The sequence below is a fragment of the Pelodiscus sinensis genome, chromosome 20 (assembly GCF_049634645.1).
Source record: "Pelodiscus sinensis isolate JC-2024 chromosome 20, ASM4963464v1, whole genome shotgun sequence".
In the NCBI taxonomy this organism is placed as follows: Eukaryota; Metazoa; Chordata; order Testudines; family Trionychidae; genus Pelodiscus; species Pelodiscus sinensis.
Window position 1 is genome coordinate 22681851 of NC_134730.1, and position 20605 is coordinate 22702455.

Below are 20605 nucleotides of genomic sequence, written 5' to 3' on the forward strand. Positions count from 1 at the left end.
TACGTTTTCGTTGCCTCCAGCACTGGTTAGCCACGGTTTACATCCTGTCAAGGCACAGTGTCCACAGGCCGCTAGTGGTGCCACCAATCTTCTCACAGGCGTTCCATTTCATCGCCCTCAACCTACTACACAAATAACTACAGATGCCTCCCTCATAGGTTGGGGAGCTCACATGGGCAATCTCACAGTCCAGGGACGTTGGTCGTCAAGAGAAATGCTATTGCACATCAATGTGCTCGAGTTGAGAGCGGTGCGGCATGCGTGCAAGCATTTTCAGTCACGCATTCAAAATACAATGACCAGGATTTTAACGGACAACATGGTGACTATGTTTTATATAAACAAGCAAGATCCCGTTCTCTTTGTGCAGAGAGTATCCGTTTATGGAATTGGTGTATTACCAACAACACTGTTCTAACAGCTTCCTACCTGCCGGGTGCCGACAACTTAATAGCTGACTCTCTCAGCAGACATTTTCCACATGACCACGAGTGGGAGATTCACACGGACGTACTGAATCGTATCTTCGCTCGATGGGGATTTCCGACGATAGATCTGTTTCCGACAGAACTCAATTTGAAACGTCCCAATTATTGTTCGAGAGCCGGGATAGGACGCCATTCGCTCGGGGACGCCTTCCTTCTCCATTGGGGGACGTCATTACTGTACGCTTTCCCACCAGTAGTATTAATTCCCAGAGTTCTCAAAAAGATCAATGTAGACCAAGCCCGAGTAATCCTTCTAGCGCCGGCATGGGCTCGTCAGCCTTGGTTCTCAATACTCCACCAGATGTCAGTGAAAGCACCATATCCTCTGCCTTCTCTTCCGAATCTGTTGACCCAGGACAACGGATCCCTCAGTCATCCGCGACCGGAGGTCCTACACCTCACTGTGTGGATGCTGGCTGGTTTACCGACACCAAGCAATCCTGCTCTCAGCGCGTCAAACAAGTGTTGATGCATAGTCGGAAACAATCTACTCGAACCGCTTATGCAGCTAGGTGGACAAAGTTCCAAGCATGGTGTGCGGACAATAACGTGGACTCACGTTTTGCACCCTTACCTTGTATATTGGATTACCTCTTGCAACTACACGGCAATGGCTTGGCAATTGCATCGCTACAGGTGCACTTGGCAGCAATTAATGCGTTCCATCATAGGGATGACGATATTTCCTTGTTCGCTCACCCCACTACAAAAAGGCTTCTGAAGGGGCTCTCAAATCTCCACCCCCCCCCACAGAGGCCTCCCCCTCCATCATGGAGCTTGGATCTGGTCCTACAAACTTTGACTCTGCCCCCGTTCGAGCCCTTAGTGACAGTAACATTACACTTACTGACGGTCAAGCTGGTTTTTCTCCTATCCCTCACTTCAGCTCGCAGAGTGAGTGAGATTGCAGCTTTTATGGCCTCGCCACCCTATACAGTTTGTTCGAAAGAATCGGTAACGTTGAGGACCCATCCGGCGTTCATCCCGAAGGTGTCTTCTGAATGCCACATAAACGAACCGGTGGTCTTACCATGCTTCTTCCCAAAACCCCATACCTCAATGCAAGCAGCACACTTACGTACCTTGGATGTGAGAAGAGCGTTGGCGTTTTACATCGACAGAACACGGGGTTTTAGGAAAACGGACCGTTTGTTGGTGTCAGTAGCGAGTCACTCAAAAGGACAGCCTTTAACTTCTCAGCGTATTTCTAAGCTCATAGTTTTATGTATATCCATGTGTCATTCGCTGCGAGGGAAGCCTCTCCCCTCTCGCCCCAAAGCTCATTCAACTAGGGCAGTTGCTGCTACTGTGGCCTTTCTCAGTGGAGTGTCCTTTCGTGACATTTGCAGAGCGGCAACATGGTCTTCGTATGCGACTTTTATGAAGCACTACGCTATAGTCGAACAGTTTGCTTCAGATTTTTCTGTGGCTACAGCAGTACTGAATCGTGCTGATAGTCTTGATTCCGGAGTGTTTTAATTCTGCTCTGTGTACTGCTCCGGAGTCACCTAGAGTGGAGCACCCACGGGGCCACTCGAAGAAGAAAAGGAAGTTACTCACCCTGTGAAGTAACGATTGTTCTTCAAGATGTGCCCCGTGGGTGCTCCACGACCCGCCCTTCCTCCCCACTCTGGAGATTTCTTCTTATTGTTTCTTTCAGATGAGCAGATGAGAGGAACTGACGGTTGCCGGCTCACACGCGGCTGATCAAAGGCACGAACGCTATCCTGGTGAACTATGCATGCGGGAGCCGGCGGAGCACGGCTATGAAAAGTCTCCGAGCCGCGGCACCGGGACAGGACCCGACACCTAGAGTGGAGCACCCACGGGGCACATCTCAAAGAACAATCATTACTTCACAGGGTAACTTCCTTTTCCGACTTACAAACAAATCGAGTTACAACCAGGTGTTTGGAACATAACCTGTTCATATGTCGGGGACCGGCTGTAATTTAATAAATAATATCATTTGGGCCACATCCTGAGAGGTGCTGAGCCATCTGTAACGTCTACTGAATTTGGAATGGGGATCTCAGTGGCATGTGCTCGGTGCCTGTCAGCGGCCAAGAGCATCCTTTCCTATGGAAACACCCACTGGAAGAGAGAGAAGGGGAGGAGAACTTAGCACAAAAATTCACATGGAGCTGCTCACAAGTAATTCATTTGAAATTGTGATGGGGGAACAGAGGATTTGCCGTCCAATCAAATGGTCAGTAGTTCTGCCCCACAATCCAACAGGTCTCCTGAGCTGTGCTGCCAGGGTCTCTCCTGATAACAGCTGTCCTTGGATGCCTCCATTTTGCAGGCATGGGAGTAGGACGTCGCGGTTCAGCTGTATTGCTTGGGGCCATAGGAGACATATTAGTCTGGAGCTGTATTATTTCGTCAACATATTTGCCTCCAGGTTGATTAGGAACCCTCTTGCCAATCCGCCATCTCCCCCCTTCCAGTGTCAGCCTCACCCAGTCTCCGTCCCCTCTCCACATGCAATTTTTCATCCCTGCAGAGTTTCATGAAGGAGAGTGTCCCTGTTCAGATGCGGAGGATACTCCAGAATTGACCATCCTCCTCAATTCCGTGCCAAGAGACACCAGGCACTGTCTGCCGTCCTGTTTACTTCCAAGAGAATATGGTGACGGTCAGATAGAAATACAAATGAGAAACCATTAACTATGGAAAGTAAGTCCATTTGATGCTTAACGGATAAAGTAAAAGCCAAATGAAATTGCAAAGTAAAAAATTCAGGTCACCCAATGTTACACACCTGTTGGAACATTTTCACGCTATGAAACAATCCAACCTGTATAAGATGGTATTTCAGAAGAGGCTCTGAGATATAGTTGTTTTCTCTAGTCTAAAAAAAAAGTATCAGTTTGTCCTTATAGGGCTATATTTAGATTCCTTATATTTTTGTTTCCAAAGTTAATATAATTCATATCCTTTACAGTTTAGCACTTGCAATTCACCAGAGTAAAAGCAGCAGTTATAAGAAGATATGTAATAATTTGAATCATATCAGCGGATTCTAATTGTCTGCATCCCTGGTAACACCCTTGATCACTACGTTTTGCCAGGCAGCCATAATCAGCTCACCCTTGATATTATGTGTTTCCTCAGCTCTACCAGAATACTCACATAGTCTTTACCCACAGTAGTGTAATGCTTGTAACCAGAAAAAGACACTGGAAAGAAGAAGGTGATGGATGCACAGAGATTATAGTGCAGTCTGAGTTGTCAGTCTTCATGTTTGTGACGGGGCAAGCGCCGCATTCGCGCTCCCCCACACTGAGTTAGGAACCGGGGGGGGCGAAGCAGGTGCCGTCCTCGCAACGCTGCACCCGGGGCCGGGGTTCGGGACAGAGAATTGCCGGCCGGGGGAACGGGCGACCGGGGGAGAAAGACCCGGGAGGCCGAGCAGGGGGAAAAGAGACCGGCGACCGCAGGGACGCTCCGGCACAGCCGGATGACGTCACGGGGAGTGTCATGGAGGACGTTCCGGAGGGCGGGGCCGCGGATGTCAGGGGCGGACCCACCTTACGGCTCCGGCGGGGGATTCAAAAGGGCGAGAGCCCCAGCCCGGAGGGGAGGAAGAGCGAGGAGACGGACAGTCCCACAGGAGGACAAGAGGACCCAGGGGAACCCAGAGGCGGAAATTCTCGGCAGGGCCAGAGACCAAGGGTAAGCCTATTCCCCAGTTGGGGAAATCTCCGGGGCTGAGCCGGGAAGAAGAGACCCAGGGCGGGGCCGCGGTCCCCGCGAGTGGAGCGTTTGGGGGAAACTCGTCCCCCTCCACTATCCAGGGACTACCGTCCCTGTCTTAGGGCCCTGGGTCGGGGCTCGGAGTGTGGGAGGGCCCGAGCCCCCTTCCCGGCCCCCTCAGGCCCGTCGGAGCGCGGACCGACAGCACATACGGTTGGGACCGCGAGCAGGCGGTCAAGCACGAAACTCAGGGAGGACACCCGAACTTGGGGTGGCCGCCCGAGACTTGGGAACACTCGGTGACAATGTTCTATACTTTTCTTTCTTCCGTGTACTTTATATACTGTTTTTCCATTTCTGTTACTCTCTACCCAAGCCACCTCTCCTTCCTGATACTATAAAATTTACATTTATAAGTGGAGTTTCCCCCTGTTGAGAGCTCAGCTTTGCCAGGATAAATCTCTAGTGTCTGAAAAATAATGATATTGGCTTAGCTGATTGGCAGTACAAATGAGTGGAGAAGAGGGTGGAAATAAAACCGGTGAAACTTGATCTCAGAAACCTGGAAGAAGGTGTGTATCAGAAAGAAATGATAATATACACAAATTAAAAAGATGGTTTGGGAATAAAATTGGGAATAAAGAAACACACAGAAGTTGGGAATAAAGAAACACACCCAGACAGCAAATCTCTTGGATAAAAGGAGTTGGGATCAGTTCAGTATTGTGCAGATACCATTTCCACTATACCTTAAAAGTGCTTCCTTCTTCCTGCCAGTATCGTAAGTCAGAAGACAGCAAGTTGTCTGAAGTGCAAGGACTTATCTTGGCCAAGTACTGGCACACAAACAGACTACACCACATCTTAGTTCAGTGATAAAGTTGTATGAGCCATGTATCTGCAAATAGGTGACATACCAGCCTATATCACCTCACTTTATGTGTATATATTGATTGACACAGGCATCAAAAGATTCCTGCACAGCCTCACATAATAAGCCTTTAACCAATTGCTCAGTTGCCTCATTGCCATCTTGAGGGAACTCTTTAAAAGGAAAGAACAAATGACTGAAGAGAAATCCTGTCGATTCCAGTCAGGGTCTACTAGGAAGTCGTCAGCAAAGCTGTGTGGTTAATGATATCAGAAGCTGCTGACAGATCTAAACAAATGAGCAAAGACACAGAGTTTTGTCTTGTACTAAGAGAAGATCAGCAAATGAAATTAGTGCAGTTTGTGGGCAGCTCAGAGCCAGATCAACAAAGATTTTTTTAAAAAATTACTAGGATTTCAGTGACACCAAATTTGCTTTGAACCATCTTAGTAACTACACCCAAAAAAGATAGGTTAGAGTTAAAAAATAGAACATACCTTTGGCATTGCTGTGGCAAGTTCCAAAAAAAGAATTATTTGGAAAATTTGGAATTTGTGCACAATTATATTTAGAATGTAAGCTGGGTAAAGATAGACTTTTAAAACCTGTATCAGGTTCATGCAGTGTTGTTCTTTATTCTGCTTGCATCAGGTATTCTAGATCACTGAAATACTGGGACAGAAATCTAGAAATGTAGATGTAGGTGCATGTGTAATTGATGCTGACAAGCATCTGTGCCATAATTTTGTATAACTAATTAGACCAGAGACATTTAAGGACAAGCTTGCTTTGTTAGTATGTCTTCAAAAAAAATTAGATGGCCAATACTCTATGTAATTTGAAAATAGTTTTTGTTTTTTGCAGATGAGATTGTAGTAATCTGATTGACCAACTGAAGTGGACCTTCTTTATACTTTTTTTCTTTTTAAGTAAATGAATTTCTTTTCAACCAGATTTAAAAAAAATTAAACTTTAAAATGCTCAGTTTCCACCTATGTATTTAAATAGGAGCAATAGCATTATCGGGTTTGTTTGCAAATGTAGTAGGGCTGGATCTCATTAAAGACTTTGAAGAAAAAGGTTTCCGAGTTTTAAACTACTGTATATCCTACACTGCCAAGAACCATCTCAGGTTTGGCTTAAAGATGGAATTTTAAAAAGGTATTACTTTGTTGCCTTTCACATTCTAAATCATGTATTGAATGTGGAGGCTCAGTTGATTCAAGCTAGCTCTTGTTCAGTTCAAAAAGCAGCCATTTACCTTGCAAGTTAATGTAGTTGAGTAAGGTTACTTTGAAAGGTGTAAAAGCATTATTATGCATCTTCCTTCATCTTTTTGTGTGTGCAGTAGAATGTAGTGTTTATCCAACAAATACTGCTTCTGCTACTACAGAGTGAATGCAGACTTTCCCTAAAATGGTAACTGGCAGTCTAGTTATCTGTCCCACAGAGTACTACATTTAATGTTATACTTACAAAGAAAATTAGCCTATCGATTAGAAATTCCTGAACTTCTAATATTAGCTAGAAAAGGAGCAAAACACACTGAGAGTATGTCTACACTGCCACCCTAGTTCGAACTATGATGGCTAATGTAGGCATTCGAACTTGCAAATGAAGCCCGGGATTTAAATATCCCGGGCTTTATTTGCATGTTCCCAGGCACCCCCATTTTTAAATGCCCCATTTTTAAATGCCCATTTTTAAATGCCACAGCACGGACTAGGTAGTCCGAATTCGGAGCTTTAATTCGAACTACCTGGTCCGGGCCGCGTGTAGCCGTGGGCAGGTAGTTCGAACTACGGGCATTTAAAAATGGCAGCACCCAGGAACATGCTAATAAAGCCCAGGATATTTAAATCCCGGGCTTCATTTGCAAGTTCGAATGCCTACATTAGCCACCCTAGTTCGAACTAGGGTGGCAGTGTAGACATACCCTAAGATGCTGCCTGGAAATTTCTGACACATCAAGGCTTCATGATCTACAACACAGAATACAGTTTTAAAAGGTGGTGGTAAAGAACTTTGCAGCCAGTGGAACATGCCAATTGCTATCTGTAAGCTGCTAAGTACCATAAACTTCCGTTTTAGTGGGAGTTGATAGTATTTAATGCGTTGCAAGATCAGGTTCCCCTGTCTAAAGTCTGAATTGTTTACCAAGTGGTATATAAATACGCTTTATTAAAAGGCAGAAGCACCTCTGAACCATTGCTGGTGGTATTGATATTTGTTCTTTTTAAATGATACTAGAAGAAATCCAACATGGGCTAAAACAGCCCTTGAGAATGTTAGTTATGAATAAATATTGGCAATATAGTCTTCCATTGATATATCCATTTATTATACATTCCAGGTATGCTTATGCCATAGGTTGGCATATACCAATAGCTTAAAACTAACTTCTGGGCTTCACAGAGAACCTACTATGAAAATCACTGACTCCTTCCTTTACTTACGTTTTTAATGAAAAAAATTATCTAGTGGATCAGTCAAACATAACTTTTCTGCACATTCAGCATAAAAATAGTTTTAGACATGTAGCTTGATTGGGACACTTTATCATGCTTAATAGTCCTGAAATCAAACTGAAAGGCTGACTTTAGAAAATACCTTTGCATGTGTGCTCTGCAGATTATAACAAACTCTGCTATTCAAGCTTTAATAACTAGAGGGAAGCTAAGAAACTTCAAAAGGTTGTGTGATAAATGTTTTTGACAATGCGTCAGCTGAACATGAGGCAGAATTTTGGTAAATCCTCTCATTCTGAGTGGTTTAAATTGGAAGTTTTGAACTTTTTCTTCATAAGTGTATGCTAAGGATGTCATGGTATCTTTGGGTTTAAAGGATCCGTTTTATCTCGAATATACAAAATACCATGTATTTTTCCCTACATCCCTCAAAGTGAAAGCAGAAAAGAAATTAAGTAGTTGATTTTCCTTTAAGTGACCTCTGACCTCTAAACTCTCCCACATGCTCTTGACCATGATCCTAATGCAACTTGGGAAACACCTAAAGTATGCAACTAAGATATTCCTGTAGAAATATTGCAGTGACTAAAGTTTCATAGTTGACAAGCATTCAGAATATCTTCATCATGACAACTGTAAAGCATTCTTGTAATAGACAAAAGTGTGTTTTCACATGATAATACCACTATTGGTTGGTTTTTTTGTGAGTCACTGAGAAGGACATGCAAAAGCCAGTTTATTATTGCTCTTTGAATCTCCCTGTCATTCCCCACCACAGCCAACTCAGAAAGATCTTGTGATTTATGATGCTGTTTCATTTGAGTTCATACCTTTCCAGGATGTATTTTACCTTATTTCAACCCGTACAGTCCAAATTAATTCCCACGAGGGTGAAATGTTTTAAGGTCCCATGCTTAAACACATGCCAAACTTTAAGTATACCAGTGGTCCTGTTGACTTTGCTGGGACTGCTTGCATACCTAGAATTAGATTCGTGCCTAAATATTTTGCTAAAACAGGGCCTAAAAGTTGTGCCAGCAAAACCAAAAAGTTTCCAGAACACGCTGAAAATACACAAGCCCCTAACAAAAACAACACTATGATACATGTGAGTTTGCATCATTAAAAGCAAAATGTTGAAAATCTTGATTGAAAGAGTACTCTGGAAGAGACACTTTAGATTCTTAGATGAAATTTGATGGATGGACCAAAGTATACAGTGTTTTGTTAATACATCCCTTCTCCTACTTTCTGTGACTTGTATATAAGTCTTGAAACTTAAAGACAGAGCGGTCTTAGATCCGATGGTATTCAAGAAAATGTTGAGTAAAATGCTCTCTCTTCCATGATTAGTTTGGTGACCTAGGGCAAAGTGTTCACTGCTTTTACAGACACACAAGCTTCTTCTTGGACTCCAGTGCTCTTGTATGTTTTCCTGCACGCTAGTGGTATGATCAAATGGAGCGGAGGAAATGTGCATTACACAATTGCAACTCCTGCTGGCAAATTTAAGAAGCAGTACTGGAAAGCTCAGAAAAGAGCCCTAGCCTAATTTTAAAAAATATTCAAGAGTCACAACTAGGACTAGATTTCCAAGAGGTTTCAGCTCTAAGCACATCAGCAAAGTGGCCAGATTTTCACATTTCCTCAGAATCTAGCCATTGTTTTCAGTGGGAGGTGCTGAATCCAGAGCTCCTTTGAAAATCTTATTCATGAGCAAAAACAACTTGTTTTTCCTGGTGGTAGCAGAAAAGGAGGAAAATATGTTGGAATTCTTTTAGAAATATGTAACACCATGGGGAGCATATTTTTGAAAAAGATATATTATAAGTTAACACTAATGTTTTCATTCTCTGATGTGATTCATGTATGCTCATTAAGAAGCAGTATTAGTCGTTTGCACAAGAGATTAGATATGAGGATTTCTGGAGTCTATTCATGGCTCTGCTCCTGTCTTGCAGGATTTGGAAAAGTCAGTTCTTCCCTGTGCCTCAGTTTCTCCATCTGTAATGGGCAGGGCTTGACAAACGTCAGCAAAACCTACTTGCCAGCCTCGCACTGCGCATACGCAAAACCCGCATTGCGCATGCACACGCCACCAGTGAACAAGACGACCAGCTGAAATCTACTCGCCATGGACGAGTAGATTCAGTGATTTGTGGAGCCCTGGAATGGGCATATAACCCTTATCTAACTTACATTGGCAATGAAGCTTAATTGCAAATAAAAGACTGAGAGGCCTATGGAAGGAAGATGTTATATAAATATAAAATTTTGTTTCGGGTGTTTTAATTTGTATCCCTGGTGTACAGTAAGCCATCAGAGCTATCTATATAGATATAATTGTGGTTTTGATTTTATTTATAGATAGTGGCTCTGATTTTTAAAGGTACTTAGGTGTTCCTGTGGTTGTGTGTTGCAACACCTAAGTGATATCAGTGTCTAGATCTCATTTTCAAAAGAGATTTTGATTTTTACATCAATTAGGCATTGCTATGCTGAGCACCCTGAAGCCTAAATATTTTTTTAAATCTGAGCCTATAAGAATAACTTGAGTGATTAAATCCACAAACTCTTTTCAGAGCAGAATAATAATACTTTTTTTCAGTTGCAGTAATGTTGACCACTGGATACGGACAGTGGGGAGGGGCTTTGTTTATGAAAACAAAGCTATTGTTTTCACACAGACCACAAAAATTTTGCATTTCATATTGAATCAGTAGCCTAATGAGTAGTGTAACAACATCAAAGCAGGATTTCTTGGATATGGGGTATGTTGCAACAATAGCTAAAAAGTTCCCACCAGAAAGGAATTTTGCCATAAGTGAACAGCATGCATATGTATTAGGTTAAACCCATAAGATTTCCTTTCCTTTACACCAAAAACTAGAGTGAAATTGAGCACAGGGGTTTTGATATGATCATGCACTAAAATACAGAACAATAGGGGAAAACACCAGTCCTAATTCTTCGGTGATGTAAATGGGCGAAACTCCATTGAAATCAATGTAGCTCAGTCTGTTTTGTACAAGCAGGAAATTTGGCCCAAATCTCAATTCTTGTCCCTTTAAAAAAAATACTATTTTTGTGACCCAAAGAGCACAACAGTGACCTCTGTAATGACATTTCCCCAAGTTTTATTTTAATAATAAGCTCAGTCACCTTTAATGTAATATGACCCACAGAATCACAAATTATATTTAATCAGGGAATATTTTAACAAAGACTACAATTACTGAAAAGGAGAGATGTGGCAGAAGCTTAGTTGAAGCATACCTGAGATTATGTTTGATAATAAACTTGACCTATTTTTCAACAAGGAGCTGCTGTTGCCTCTAAAAATAGAGAGACCACCCAACATAGAAGATGAATTCTTGCTGTGTGTCTGATCTTTACTGTCCCTGACCTGCCACTCCATGTACAGATGACAGGACTCAGAGTTGGCTCATTGCTCTTTTGTCCCAATTTCAGATAGTCTGCAAGTACACTTGTTCGGGAACAAAATGCCATGTGGTTTGTTTTCATGTTTGTATGCATTCTGCTCAAGCTTCCAGAGAGAGGCTTTTTTTTCACCTGCTGGTAGAGAGAAAATTATTTTAATCTGAATTAAAGAGATATGTAAAAGGAGATCTGTACACCAGAATTATTGTTGGCACAGATTTTGAGGATGTAAAGTTACTGAGATGGGCATTGTCACTGAAATAATTAAGACAATAATGAGTAATTACAGTAGCTTTTATTACTGCTTCTTTCATTAACTAATTATGTTAATTGGGTAATATATGAAGCCCTTTGAAGATGAAAAGTACTAACTGTTATTACTCCTATTTTTAGTATTACTCTACACTAATCATAAGAACTGAAGTCTGTTCTCCTCTTGATGTGTATGCATAGTTGCTATTACAGCCAATAAGAGTTAAGCATGTGTATCAAAAAAGGGAATATTCCCCTTCCAGGCTTAATCTGATCTTGATGAACAATGACTTTCGAGTTTAACATCCTGCACTTCAAGCTAAGAATACTTTCAGGTCTTGCATGAAGAATGTTTTAAAAGACTTCACCTTCCCTACAAGCTTCTCTTCTTATTTATTCAACTAATTATATTGAAGAGGAGGAACAATGACCTATATTCTCTATGGCCAATTTTGTACCACTGTAATCAGTGGAAGTTTTGCCTTTAGTTGGAGCAGGAACAAGACCTGTGTGCTCAGTAACTTACATAATGGAGGGAATGATTTTCTCTGAAGGTTTCTTAAGAAAATACAATAGTTTTGCAGCAGTTATATCCCAAATACTTCACATTATGTGAAAATAGGTTTTGGTTTCTGCCCATTCAGTTCTTCAAACCACTATGTTTCTATGCATGAAATTTTCTCTCTCTCTCACCGTTTCCTACAGTTAAAGTAGAAGCAGAATATTTTTTCATGTATTAAAAATGAAAAAAATCCTTCTTGTATTACGATTGTATGCTTGTTCGTTTGATCCTTCCAGGTCTTCCTACCCCCAACTAGACCTCATAACTAATGCCTCACTGTATGTTTCTGTCTGAAAAGTGATTTTCTAGAACTGGCATCATGCTGTTCCATATTTATGGCTATATATGATTTACAAGTTTACAAAAAAATAAATTTTATCACTGTAGCAACCTCTAATTTAAAAGTCAAGCTTGATTTTTCTGGTCTCACAGGTCACCCATCAGTATAAAATATTTTGTTGGCCGAGTGTTGCATTTGTGGAATTCTGTTTTCTCCAAACTCTGTTCTCAGTTACTAAGAGCAGAATTGGTCTTCCAAATGAAAATTTAGTTAAAAGTTTTGTTAGTGACATACAAACCACACAGCATAATCCAGCTCAGAGTTGTGCTGGCTCTGCCGTGATAACAGGGATTCAAGAAGGGCTATCCGAGCTATAATAGTCTGTTCACATATTCCATCTGCTTATATCCCCATCATATCTGAGTTAGGGAGTGAAAGGTTAACTGGTTAACTAGTAAGCATCACCCACCGATGGAGGCTGGAACAGCTCCTTGCCCGCTGCGGGAAGGGGGCTGCTCTAGCTCCGCAGCAGGCTCAGATGCATTGCAGGTAGGGGCTGCTCCCGCCACCTAGAGAAGCCCTCGTGGTGAGGAGGGCTGCTCCAGCTCAGCCATGGCAGGTGGGGGAGCAGCACTCCAGCCCAGCTGGGCTAGAGTGGTCTCCTTGCCCACTTCCCCTTTAATCATTTAACCAGTTAAACATCAGGTTTAACCAGTTAAGCAATTAAACGGGATTTTACATCCCTAATCTGAGTGTGTCACAAGTACTAGTGAAAGCAGAATCAGTATCTCCATTTTACAGCTGGAGGAGAACTGAGCTACAGAGATATTGAGTGACTTGCCTGGTGTAATAAAGGAAGCCTGTGGCACAGCCAGGAATATTAAACCCAGAACTTCTGAGTCCTAGTTTAGCGCCATAGCCACAAAACCGTCACTCTCTCTTCCAACAGGCACATGATTATCGATTTAATGTGTTCTTTGAATCTTATGAACAGTTCATTAAACTCAAAAATATTTGCAATATAACCTATTTAAAGGTTTTTTTCCCCATTTTTATCAATAAATCTAATGAATGTGCCTTTTTCCACAGCTGTAGTTCACCCACATTGTTGCAGTAGAGCTTGTTATCTCATTTACATTTTTAAGTGCTTTTCAAAGTGTAGGATATCTGGGCTGGAAAGCAAAACATTTCATTTCTTTGTTCTCAGGCCAACATAAAGCACTTCCAAGGTCAGGTATGGTGTAGACTTTCAACAGCAAACATGTTTACATGGCATTTCAAAGCCAGTTTAACTGAAAAAAATACTGTCTTTACAACAGTGATGTAAGCCAACTCAGAAAAGCTGAGATGGGGATTAATTTTGTACCTTGAACAATTTAACTGATTAACAAACTGTTAATGCATGTCCACAGTCCACATTGACAGTCCGTGGCAGAGAACTGTGGGGTGGAGTCACACCCCCAAGTTTGCAGCAAACATTGGGTGTCTAGACAAATCCTAATTTGTTATGCTTTTGTTTTCCATGTGGAAAAAATGGAAACTGCCTTTGTGATTCAAAACATAAAGCTGGATTTTTTTGTTTGTTTGTTTTTTGTTAAACAACTATCCTGTGTTGTCCGTCCCAGCAGTCATTAAACATGGGCATTGCCATTCCATGGGTAGAACTTTGAGTTATAAAGATTAGCATAAAAGCTTCTAATTCCATAAAACACATGCCTAGTTGTGTTACTGAATAATTGGGGTGAGTACAATAGAGCTTGGGGGGGGGGGTTAATAATGACTTTTGTACCCTAATCCTTGGTTTAATTTTCCAAAAAAGTGGCTGTATAATGCTCCCAGGATAAGCTCTTTCATGCATTTTTTTACTTCACTTAAAACCCATCTGAAGAAGTGGGGTTTACCCACAAAAGCTCATGATACTATATATATTTTTGGTAGTCTCTAAGGTGCCCAGGACTACTTGTTGTTTTTAAAGTTACAGACTAACACGGCTATCCCTCTGAGACTTTCATACATTTAAAGTGCATCCTCCCTGAGGAGAGGTAGATTGAAAAGCCTGGTGATTGGATTCATAGCTAAACTCAGCTGCACACTCAGTAAAACCTTGAATAAGGTTCTTCCCTCTGCCTCCCCTCCTCCATTTTTTAACTTCCTTCTGACTCAGTTGAGCTGGCTTCAGAATTCAATACAAAGTTGGCAACATTGAATACAGACATTGCATCCAACATTGCATCTTGTTAAATATGAGGTTTTAGACATCCAAAGGAATTCTGAGTGTAATTATTAAATGTCAGAGGAAGAAGGACATTACTCACTTTTGAATAACTGGGAGCTGCATATTTTTGAGTATATATTTTAACAAATATCCCTTGGCAGTTATCAAACCTAACATTTCGTATTTTACAACGAGATAATCAGAAGGTGATACTGCTTCAAGCTCTAGCATCAATAGTCTGTGGAGTATTTTGAAGTGTTTGTGTCTGAAGAATCTTGTTAACTACAGTCCAAGAGTAATGTTGTTGGAGACATCTCCCTTCGGCATAGAAAAGTAGAGACTAGATATAAAAGCCTCCTTGTCTATGCTGTTGGAAGTGCCCTTTTCATTGACCCTCTGTGTAGCTTTACACTCAGTTTTCTTTTGGGATATCCATCTAGGTTCTTAGTCTGAAGGAATGACAGTTTTGCACAGGGGAAGTTATCGGTAATTCTTATTCTCTGGAGACATTGGCATGCAGGGATCTCACTCTTCAGACCCCATACTTTTTTCTTTTTTGGATAGGCTTTGATCAAATGCTGGTTGTCTTAATTTAGTTTTTTCATCTGGATGCTTCATTTCCCATGCAACCAGGGGAACTAACTGAGTCATTCAGAGGACAGCCTTGATACACAGCAATGGCTGCTGTGAAGTAACCAGTATTGAACTTGGCCTGCACTCTACCTTACTCAAAAACCTTAAATGCTAGATGAATTCACCATACTCTCACAAAAGAGCAAAATGTCTCCCCGCTATCTCGGCACCCAAGCATGTTAAGGACTGACAGATAATGGGATATAATAGATAATAGGAATGGTCAGTAAACTCAGACAATATATTCCACATTGGATAAGTGTTTGATGCTAATTATATCTATAATAGAACAGAATTTGTGACATTTTAAGAAACAAAAGTATGATCGTTAAACCTACACATCCTCAGATTGTCATGTACTTTTCATTTTATATCCTCTGCAGTATAGATTTGTGGGCATTTAAAAATAATAATAAAAAAGCCAAAAGGGGGGAATTGATGGATGAGAAAGGCACTTTACAAGTTCTTTTCTTTAGTGCCAAGTTGTGATGTGTTTGCTGTCAGTGTGGTCTTGGTGGGTGTATTTACTTACTCCAAACTTTCTTAGTGGGCTCCCATGGAAAGATTTTTTTTCCCCCTCAAAGACTGAAATACAATAAAACAACGCATACACATGCGCGTTCTTTTTACACCACAGTAACCAAGCAAATGAATGAAATTTCCCATTTAGAGGAAGGCTAGCAGCTCTGAAGGAAATAAATGTGTTGTTTGTGGCATGCACACAGGTCAGTATCCCTTTCAGTGTACAAAGAATTCCCTAACTCTCTTTTTCATCACAACATGCTAGAGGGATTGTATTAGTTGCTCAGTTGAAAATGGTGGTAGAAGGTGGATCGTGGCACATAGGAGCTCAGGCTACAAATACAAATATGGCTATTGAGCATTTCTGATTTCAGTTAAAAACTGGCAACTAATTTCTCTATGGGCTCAATCCCATTAAAATCAGTAACGAGCTATCACTGAATTCATGACCTGTCTTGGTTGATTTTCTAGTACATGAAAAAAACCCATTCTTTTTTCAGAAAATTCATGTCATACTATGACATAATTGGGGAGGGTTAAATTGCACGTTATAGCTCTCTTTTTAAAGTGCCATTTCGGAAATACACATCACATGAATCATTAATGCTAATTTATTGTACTCCAAGACCTGTGGAGTGCAGAAGATTGGCTGCAAAGACTGATTTTCTAGCAGAAATGATAGTGTAAAAGCCACTGGGTAGGCTTGAAGATCATTCCTGGGTCTGGTTAAACTTTTTGGCATCAGAATATGTAATGGCCTTACAGCTTTAATACTTTAAAGTTGACACCTGGCATCACTTCAAAACAATGTGCAAGATCTATCATAGGTAGTCCTCTTATCTTATCTGAATAGCAATTTTATCCTGTAAATGATTTGAGACTACAGTATTGCAGTGCTGTGGAAAAAAGATAGAGCTTTCTTCTGTTAAATCTTTGTACTGCAAGTATCTTTAATTATTCTGATTTATTTATGGGTATTCCACATTTAGTAGCATGTGATACCATATGACATCCTCTCCAAAATGCATTAAGGGAACAAAAGTTTGCTGATCAGACAGAGTAGCATGTCCATGCTATTCAGATTTTTAAAAGTCATTACAATAACATTTACTATATATCATCAGATCTAAATTTCTGTTTTCAGAGACAGTGCTGGCTCTGCTATATACTTTTCAGTTGATACACTAGCTGTGTATCCAGTTCCCAGATATAACCCTAAATGCTTCTCTTCTGCTACCACCATCACTTCTATGATGGAGTCTCTCTAACATAAGCCTTGTGCACCTTGCTTCAGGCGAGCACTTGAGATGTCAATGCACAGGTACAAACAGGTGCCTATAATTAAACTTTAGTGATTAAATATTCAGTGTGCACTGAAACATTTAATGGTAACATTAAAATAAACTCTTTGTTAATTGTTCAGTTGTTGGAATTATCATATTTAGATTGTAATATTCTTGGGACAGGAACTATCTACAACTTTGGCATGTTGGCCTAAAATTGGGTTCTGAGGTGACAGAGCAATACAAACAAATAACAAACTAAATAACTTAATGTGCCTCATCTGATGTGTGATGGTTTCAGAGTGAGGCAAAGGTCAGTTAAATTAGCACTCTTTCAAAACTGTATAATTGATTATTGAATGTGTATTTCTCATTGTTTATATGTGCTAGGTGCTAGCAAGTAAAGCTTTGTCTCCAAGAGCTTACTGTTTAAATAATTTCAGAGGGGTAGCTGAGTTACTCTATAACAGGAAAATCTTAAAAAACAACAAATAGTTCAGTAGCACTTTAAAAACTATTAGGACTGCTCTATATAGATCCTGTAGGTGTTTGTCTCTGTCTGTGGGATTGGAACAAATCTGGTTGTATCTTAGGGATTGGCTGTATACAATAGATTGAAAAATGTGTCTGGGATGGAAGCTAGAGGCATGAAGGTAAGTGTAGCGATCGGTAGGTTTCCGGTATAGGATGATGGAAATTTGTCCATCATTTAATTGTAATGTAGTGTCAAGGAAGTGGATTTTTCATGTAGACTGATCCAGGCAGAAGTTGATGGTTGGGTGGAAGCTGTTGAAATCCTTGTGAAATTCTTCAAAGGTCTTTTTCCCATGAGTCCATATGATGAAGATGTCATTGAGGTAGCGTAAGTAAGGTAAGGTGTTAAGGTGCTATTTGTTGTTTTGCAAGTTTTTCCTGTTTAAATAATGTTGAGTCTATTTCCATCGCAGATGCAAGACATGGTTCTTGAGAGAGCAGATTTTTGTTTTCCTTAAGTCAAAGTATTGGTGCACCCACCATTCAATCATTACAAACAAAACACAGGTTGTACAAATAAAAAAGTCAGTGGAACTTAATAAAAAATTAGCAACACCTATAAATTGGCTAAGATGAGAGGGCTCAGTTCTACCACCCTGACTCCTATAGTGGTAATCCTGTTGTAAACAGTAGAACTACCTGTATAGTAGGGTGCTAAGTGAGAGTCAGAGTGGCAGAATGGAGCTCATAGTGTAGCTATCTTTATATTGTTGAAAAACTAAGATTGAAGAGCATATAATACCTGTGATTTTTGGCTACCAACTGAAATACAATTACAGGGTTTTTTTCCCCTTCCATCTTCTAATTTTGAATGGATGTTTTGTATTGATTTATATTGTTTCAGGCTTTACAAGATGAAATGGAAAATTATTGCAATCAGGTACGGTCAGCAGAAAAAAAGCTGCATCATAAGGAGTTGGAGACACAAGAACAGGTAAACATCACTATCCACTAGATTGCTTTCCTTGAGCAAAGACCAAATCACATATTATTCTACTGTATTTTCAGCTACCTTTCTTTTTTGTTTTTAATTCATAAAAGAGAATTAAACTGTCTGAACCCCAGGGGCAAATGCTTATCCAATGCTCTCTGTTTCAAGATGGCACTTCGACTATTTTAGCTGTTAAATTATGCTTTTTAGGCAACAATATTGTTTTTAATGGATGTTTTTGGTATTACTATAACCTGGTATTTCATGGCTTCTGTTAAGAGAGCTATAATTTGACAACACTTGGGATAAAAATAATGTGTATTGCAAATCTTATGCATTCATTGTGTTGGAGTATTGTACATAAATGGTTCCATATGATTAACCCTGCTAAGATTATGCTGGACGTAGTAACTGAAATCAGAGATTCATAATGTTCATTTTTCCTCAGTCTGCTCCATAGTAAAGCTCAGTATTTGTAATGTACAGATTGGGAAAATGAATATAATATCATTATCAGAACTGTTTCATAAAATTATCACTGAAATGCAAAGTAATGTGCCTGCATTGAACCATGTTGTAAATTGGAAATACACAAGAAAATACAGCAGCAATAGAGATTGCACAAATCCATATACTGACCTGATGTAAGGAGAGATGAGTTTGTAGAATCACCCTTTGTGTCTATTTCTTTCTCTGTACTGACTTGTAAACACTTGTGCAGTGTTTCAGATTCTGATTTGGTGCCAAAGCACCCATGGCTCTTTCTTTCTGTTCTCATATCTGTATTTCCTAGTATAGTAACTTTTAGGGATAATCATCATCAGGGTATCTCAAAACAGTCTCAGTGTTATCAGGTATTATTGTCAGGTTTACAAAAGGGGAACTGGCACATAGCGACACAGATATATGGCGATTTTACTAAAGTGGTACAGTTAGAGTGGAAGAGTCTGGAACAGAACTCAGCTTTCTTAAGTCCTAGTTTCCTCTCCAACTCTTAAATAGTGTTTTTGTGTATCTCCTCTAGTTGTCTCAAAGTGTTTGCCTAGTCTCCTACCCTAATCTCCTTTTTCCTTCAAGTATTGTTTAACTCATTTTTAACATATTTATATCTTAATAGTTGCAGTTTCTGGTAGTACATTCTACATATATCCCTCCTGAGATAAAAGTTTCGTAGGAACTTCCTTTATATCCATTCCTTTCATTGTTTCAGTTTGTACCTTTCTGACGGATTTTATTATATTAACCTTCAGTATTTATCTTCTACTTTACACTTCAGTAATATCCACTCTTAAATTCCATTCCTTTTCAAATTCTTTTATGTCTTGCCTCTAAAAAAGTTCCCCAAAATTGTACTTGTTCTTCTAGACATCAGGTAATGTTCAGAAATGTCCTAAGTGATGTAGGATTCTAACTCCCATTTTCAGACCTGATGCAGGAGCTTAAATCTCATTGATTTGTGTACCGTCAAGTCCAGAGACTTTTTTTTGCAGTGCATTAATAAATTAGCCCTGGAAGGTACTGATTCTTAGCCCTGGCAAGTTAATCAACAATTGAGACTTTGTTGAATGAGCTAAATCTTGCAAGGTGGCACATCTTACAAGGTTTTTAGTTTTTTCTTTTAATTTAGTCTCTCTCTCTCTCTCTCTCTCTCTCTCTCTCTTCAGAAACCCAATGGTAAAATGGCTATCCTGATATATTTTTCATTGTTATTCCTTGGTCAGATGACCTATGAACATGTTTGGAGAAGGGGCAATAACAGCAGATTGCCTTGGATCAGCCACTTAGGCGGTTGAGATATTTAAGGCGTTTACATGTAACTTTCTTCCTACACTTACCATATATTGTCTCAATACTATATTGCATAAAGGATTGAAATTTGCCTTGGCACTATTACAAAGGGCAGTTTTCTGCGCTTTTACATGTCTCCTTTTAAAAATAATAATAGGAGGAGGAAGAGGTTTAAACTGCTTCTGTTTTTCATTAAGAGGAAAAATCCTGTGTTTTGCTTCTATAACAACAACAAACAAATGAATAAAACACGAAAAAATATTTTTGTGCTTTTAATTAAAAACAAAAAGCTGGTTCTTGTTATGGCTTGTTGGGTGGCATTAGTGCTCCATATTTGTCTTATTTCAGTAGGGACATCCTTATAACTCTGCAGTCCCCAGAAATGATTGGCAAATTCTCTGAGCTTAACCCTTTCTTCCATATAAAGAATTAACCTGTTCCTTATTAGATTGGTCAAGAGAGGTATTTATACACACATTCCACATGCAAAAAGCTATAAAAAGATTATTAAGGTTTCAAAGCACAAGGGCAACTAGAACTGAATGCAGGCAGTTGAGGGTAAGCTATTGGTTTGTATAAAGTGCTACAATATTTTTCCATATTGCGATCTATACTACTTTTTGTGCATCTAACAGTTT

General features: G+C 40.1%; 1 protein-coding gene across 8 annotated transcripts in view; it reads left to right on the forward strand.

Annotated features, from left to right (window-relative positions):
- Nucleotides 1-20605, forward strand: part of CEP112 (centrosomal protein 112) — a 355922-nt gene that overhangs the window by 314558 nt on the left and 20759 nt on the right. For 6 of the 8 annotated variants that reach the window (XM_075903951.1, XM_075903952.1, XM_075903958.1 and 3 more), the window contains one exon: nucleotides 18093-18182. The exons of 1 other annotated variant lie outside the window; for it this stretch is intronic. In XM_075903951.1, the coding sequence (XP_075760066.1) occupies nucleotides 18093-18182 (90 nt within the window). One more of the 8 variants, XM_075903956.1, reaches the window with a different exon arrangement.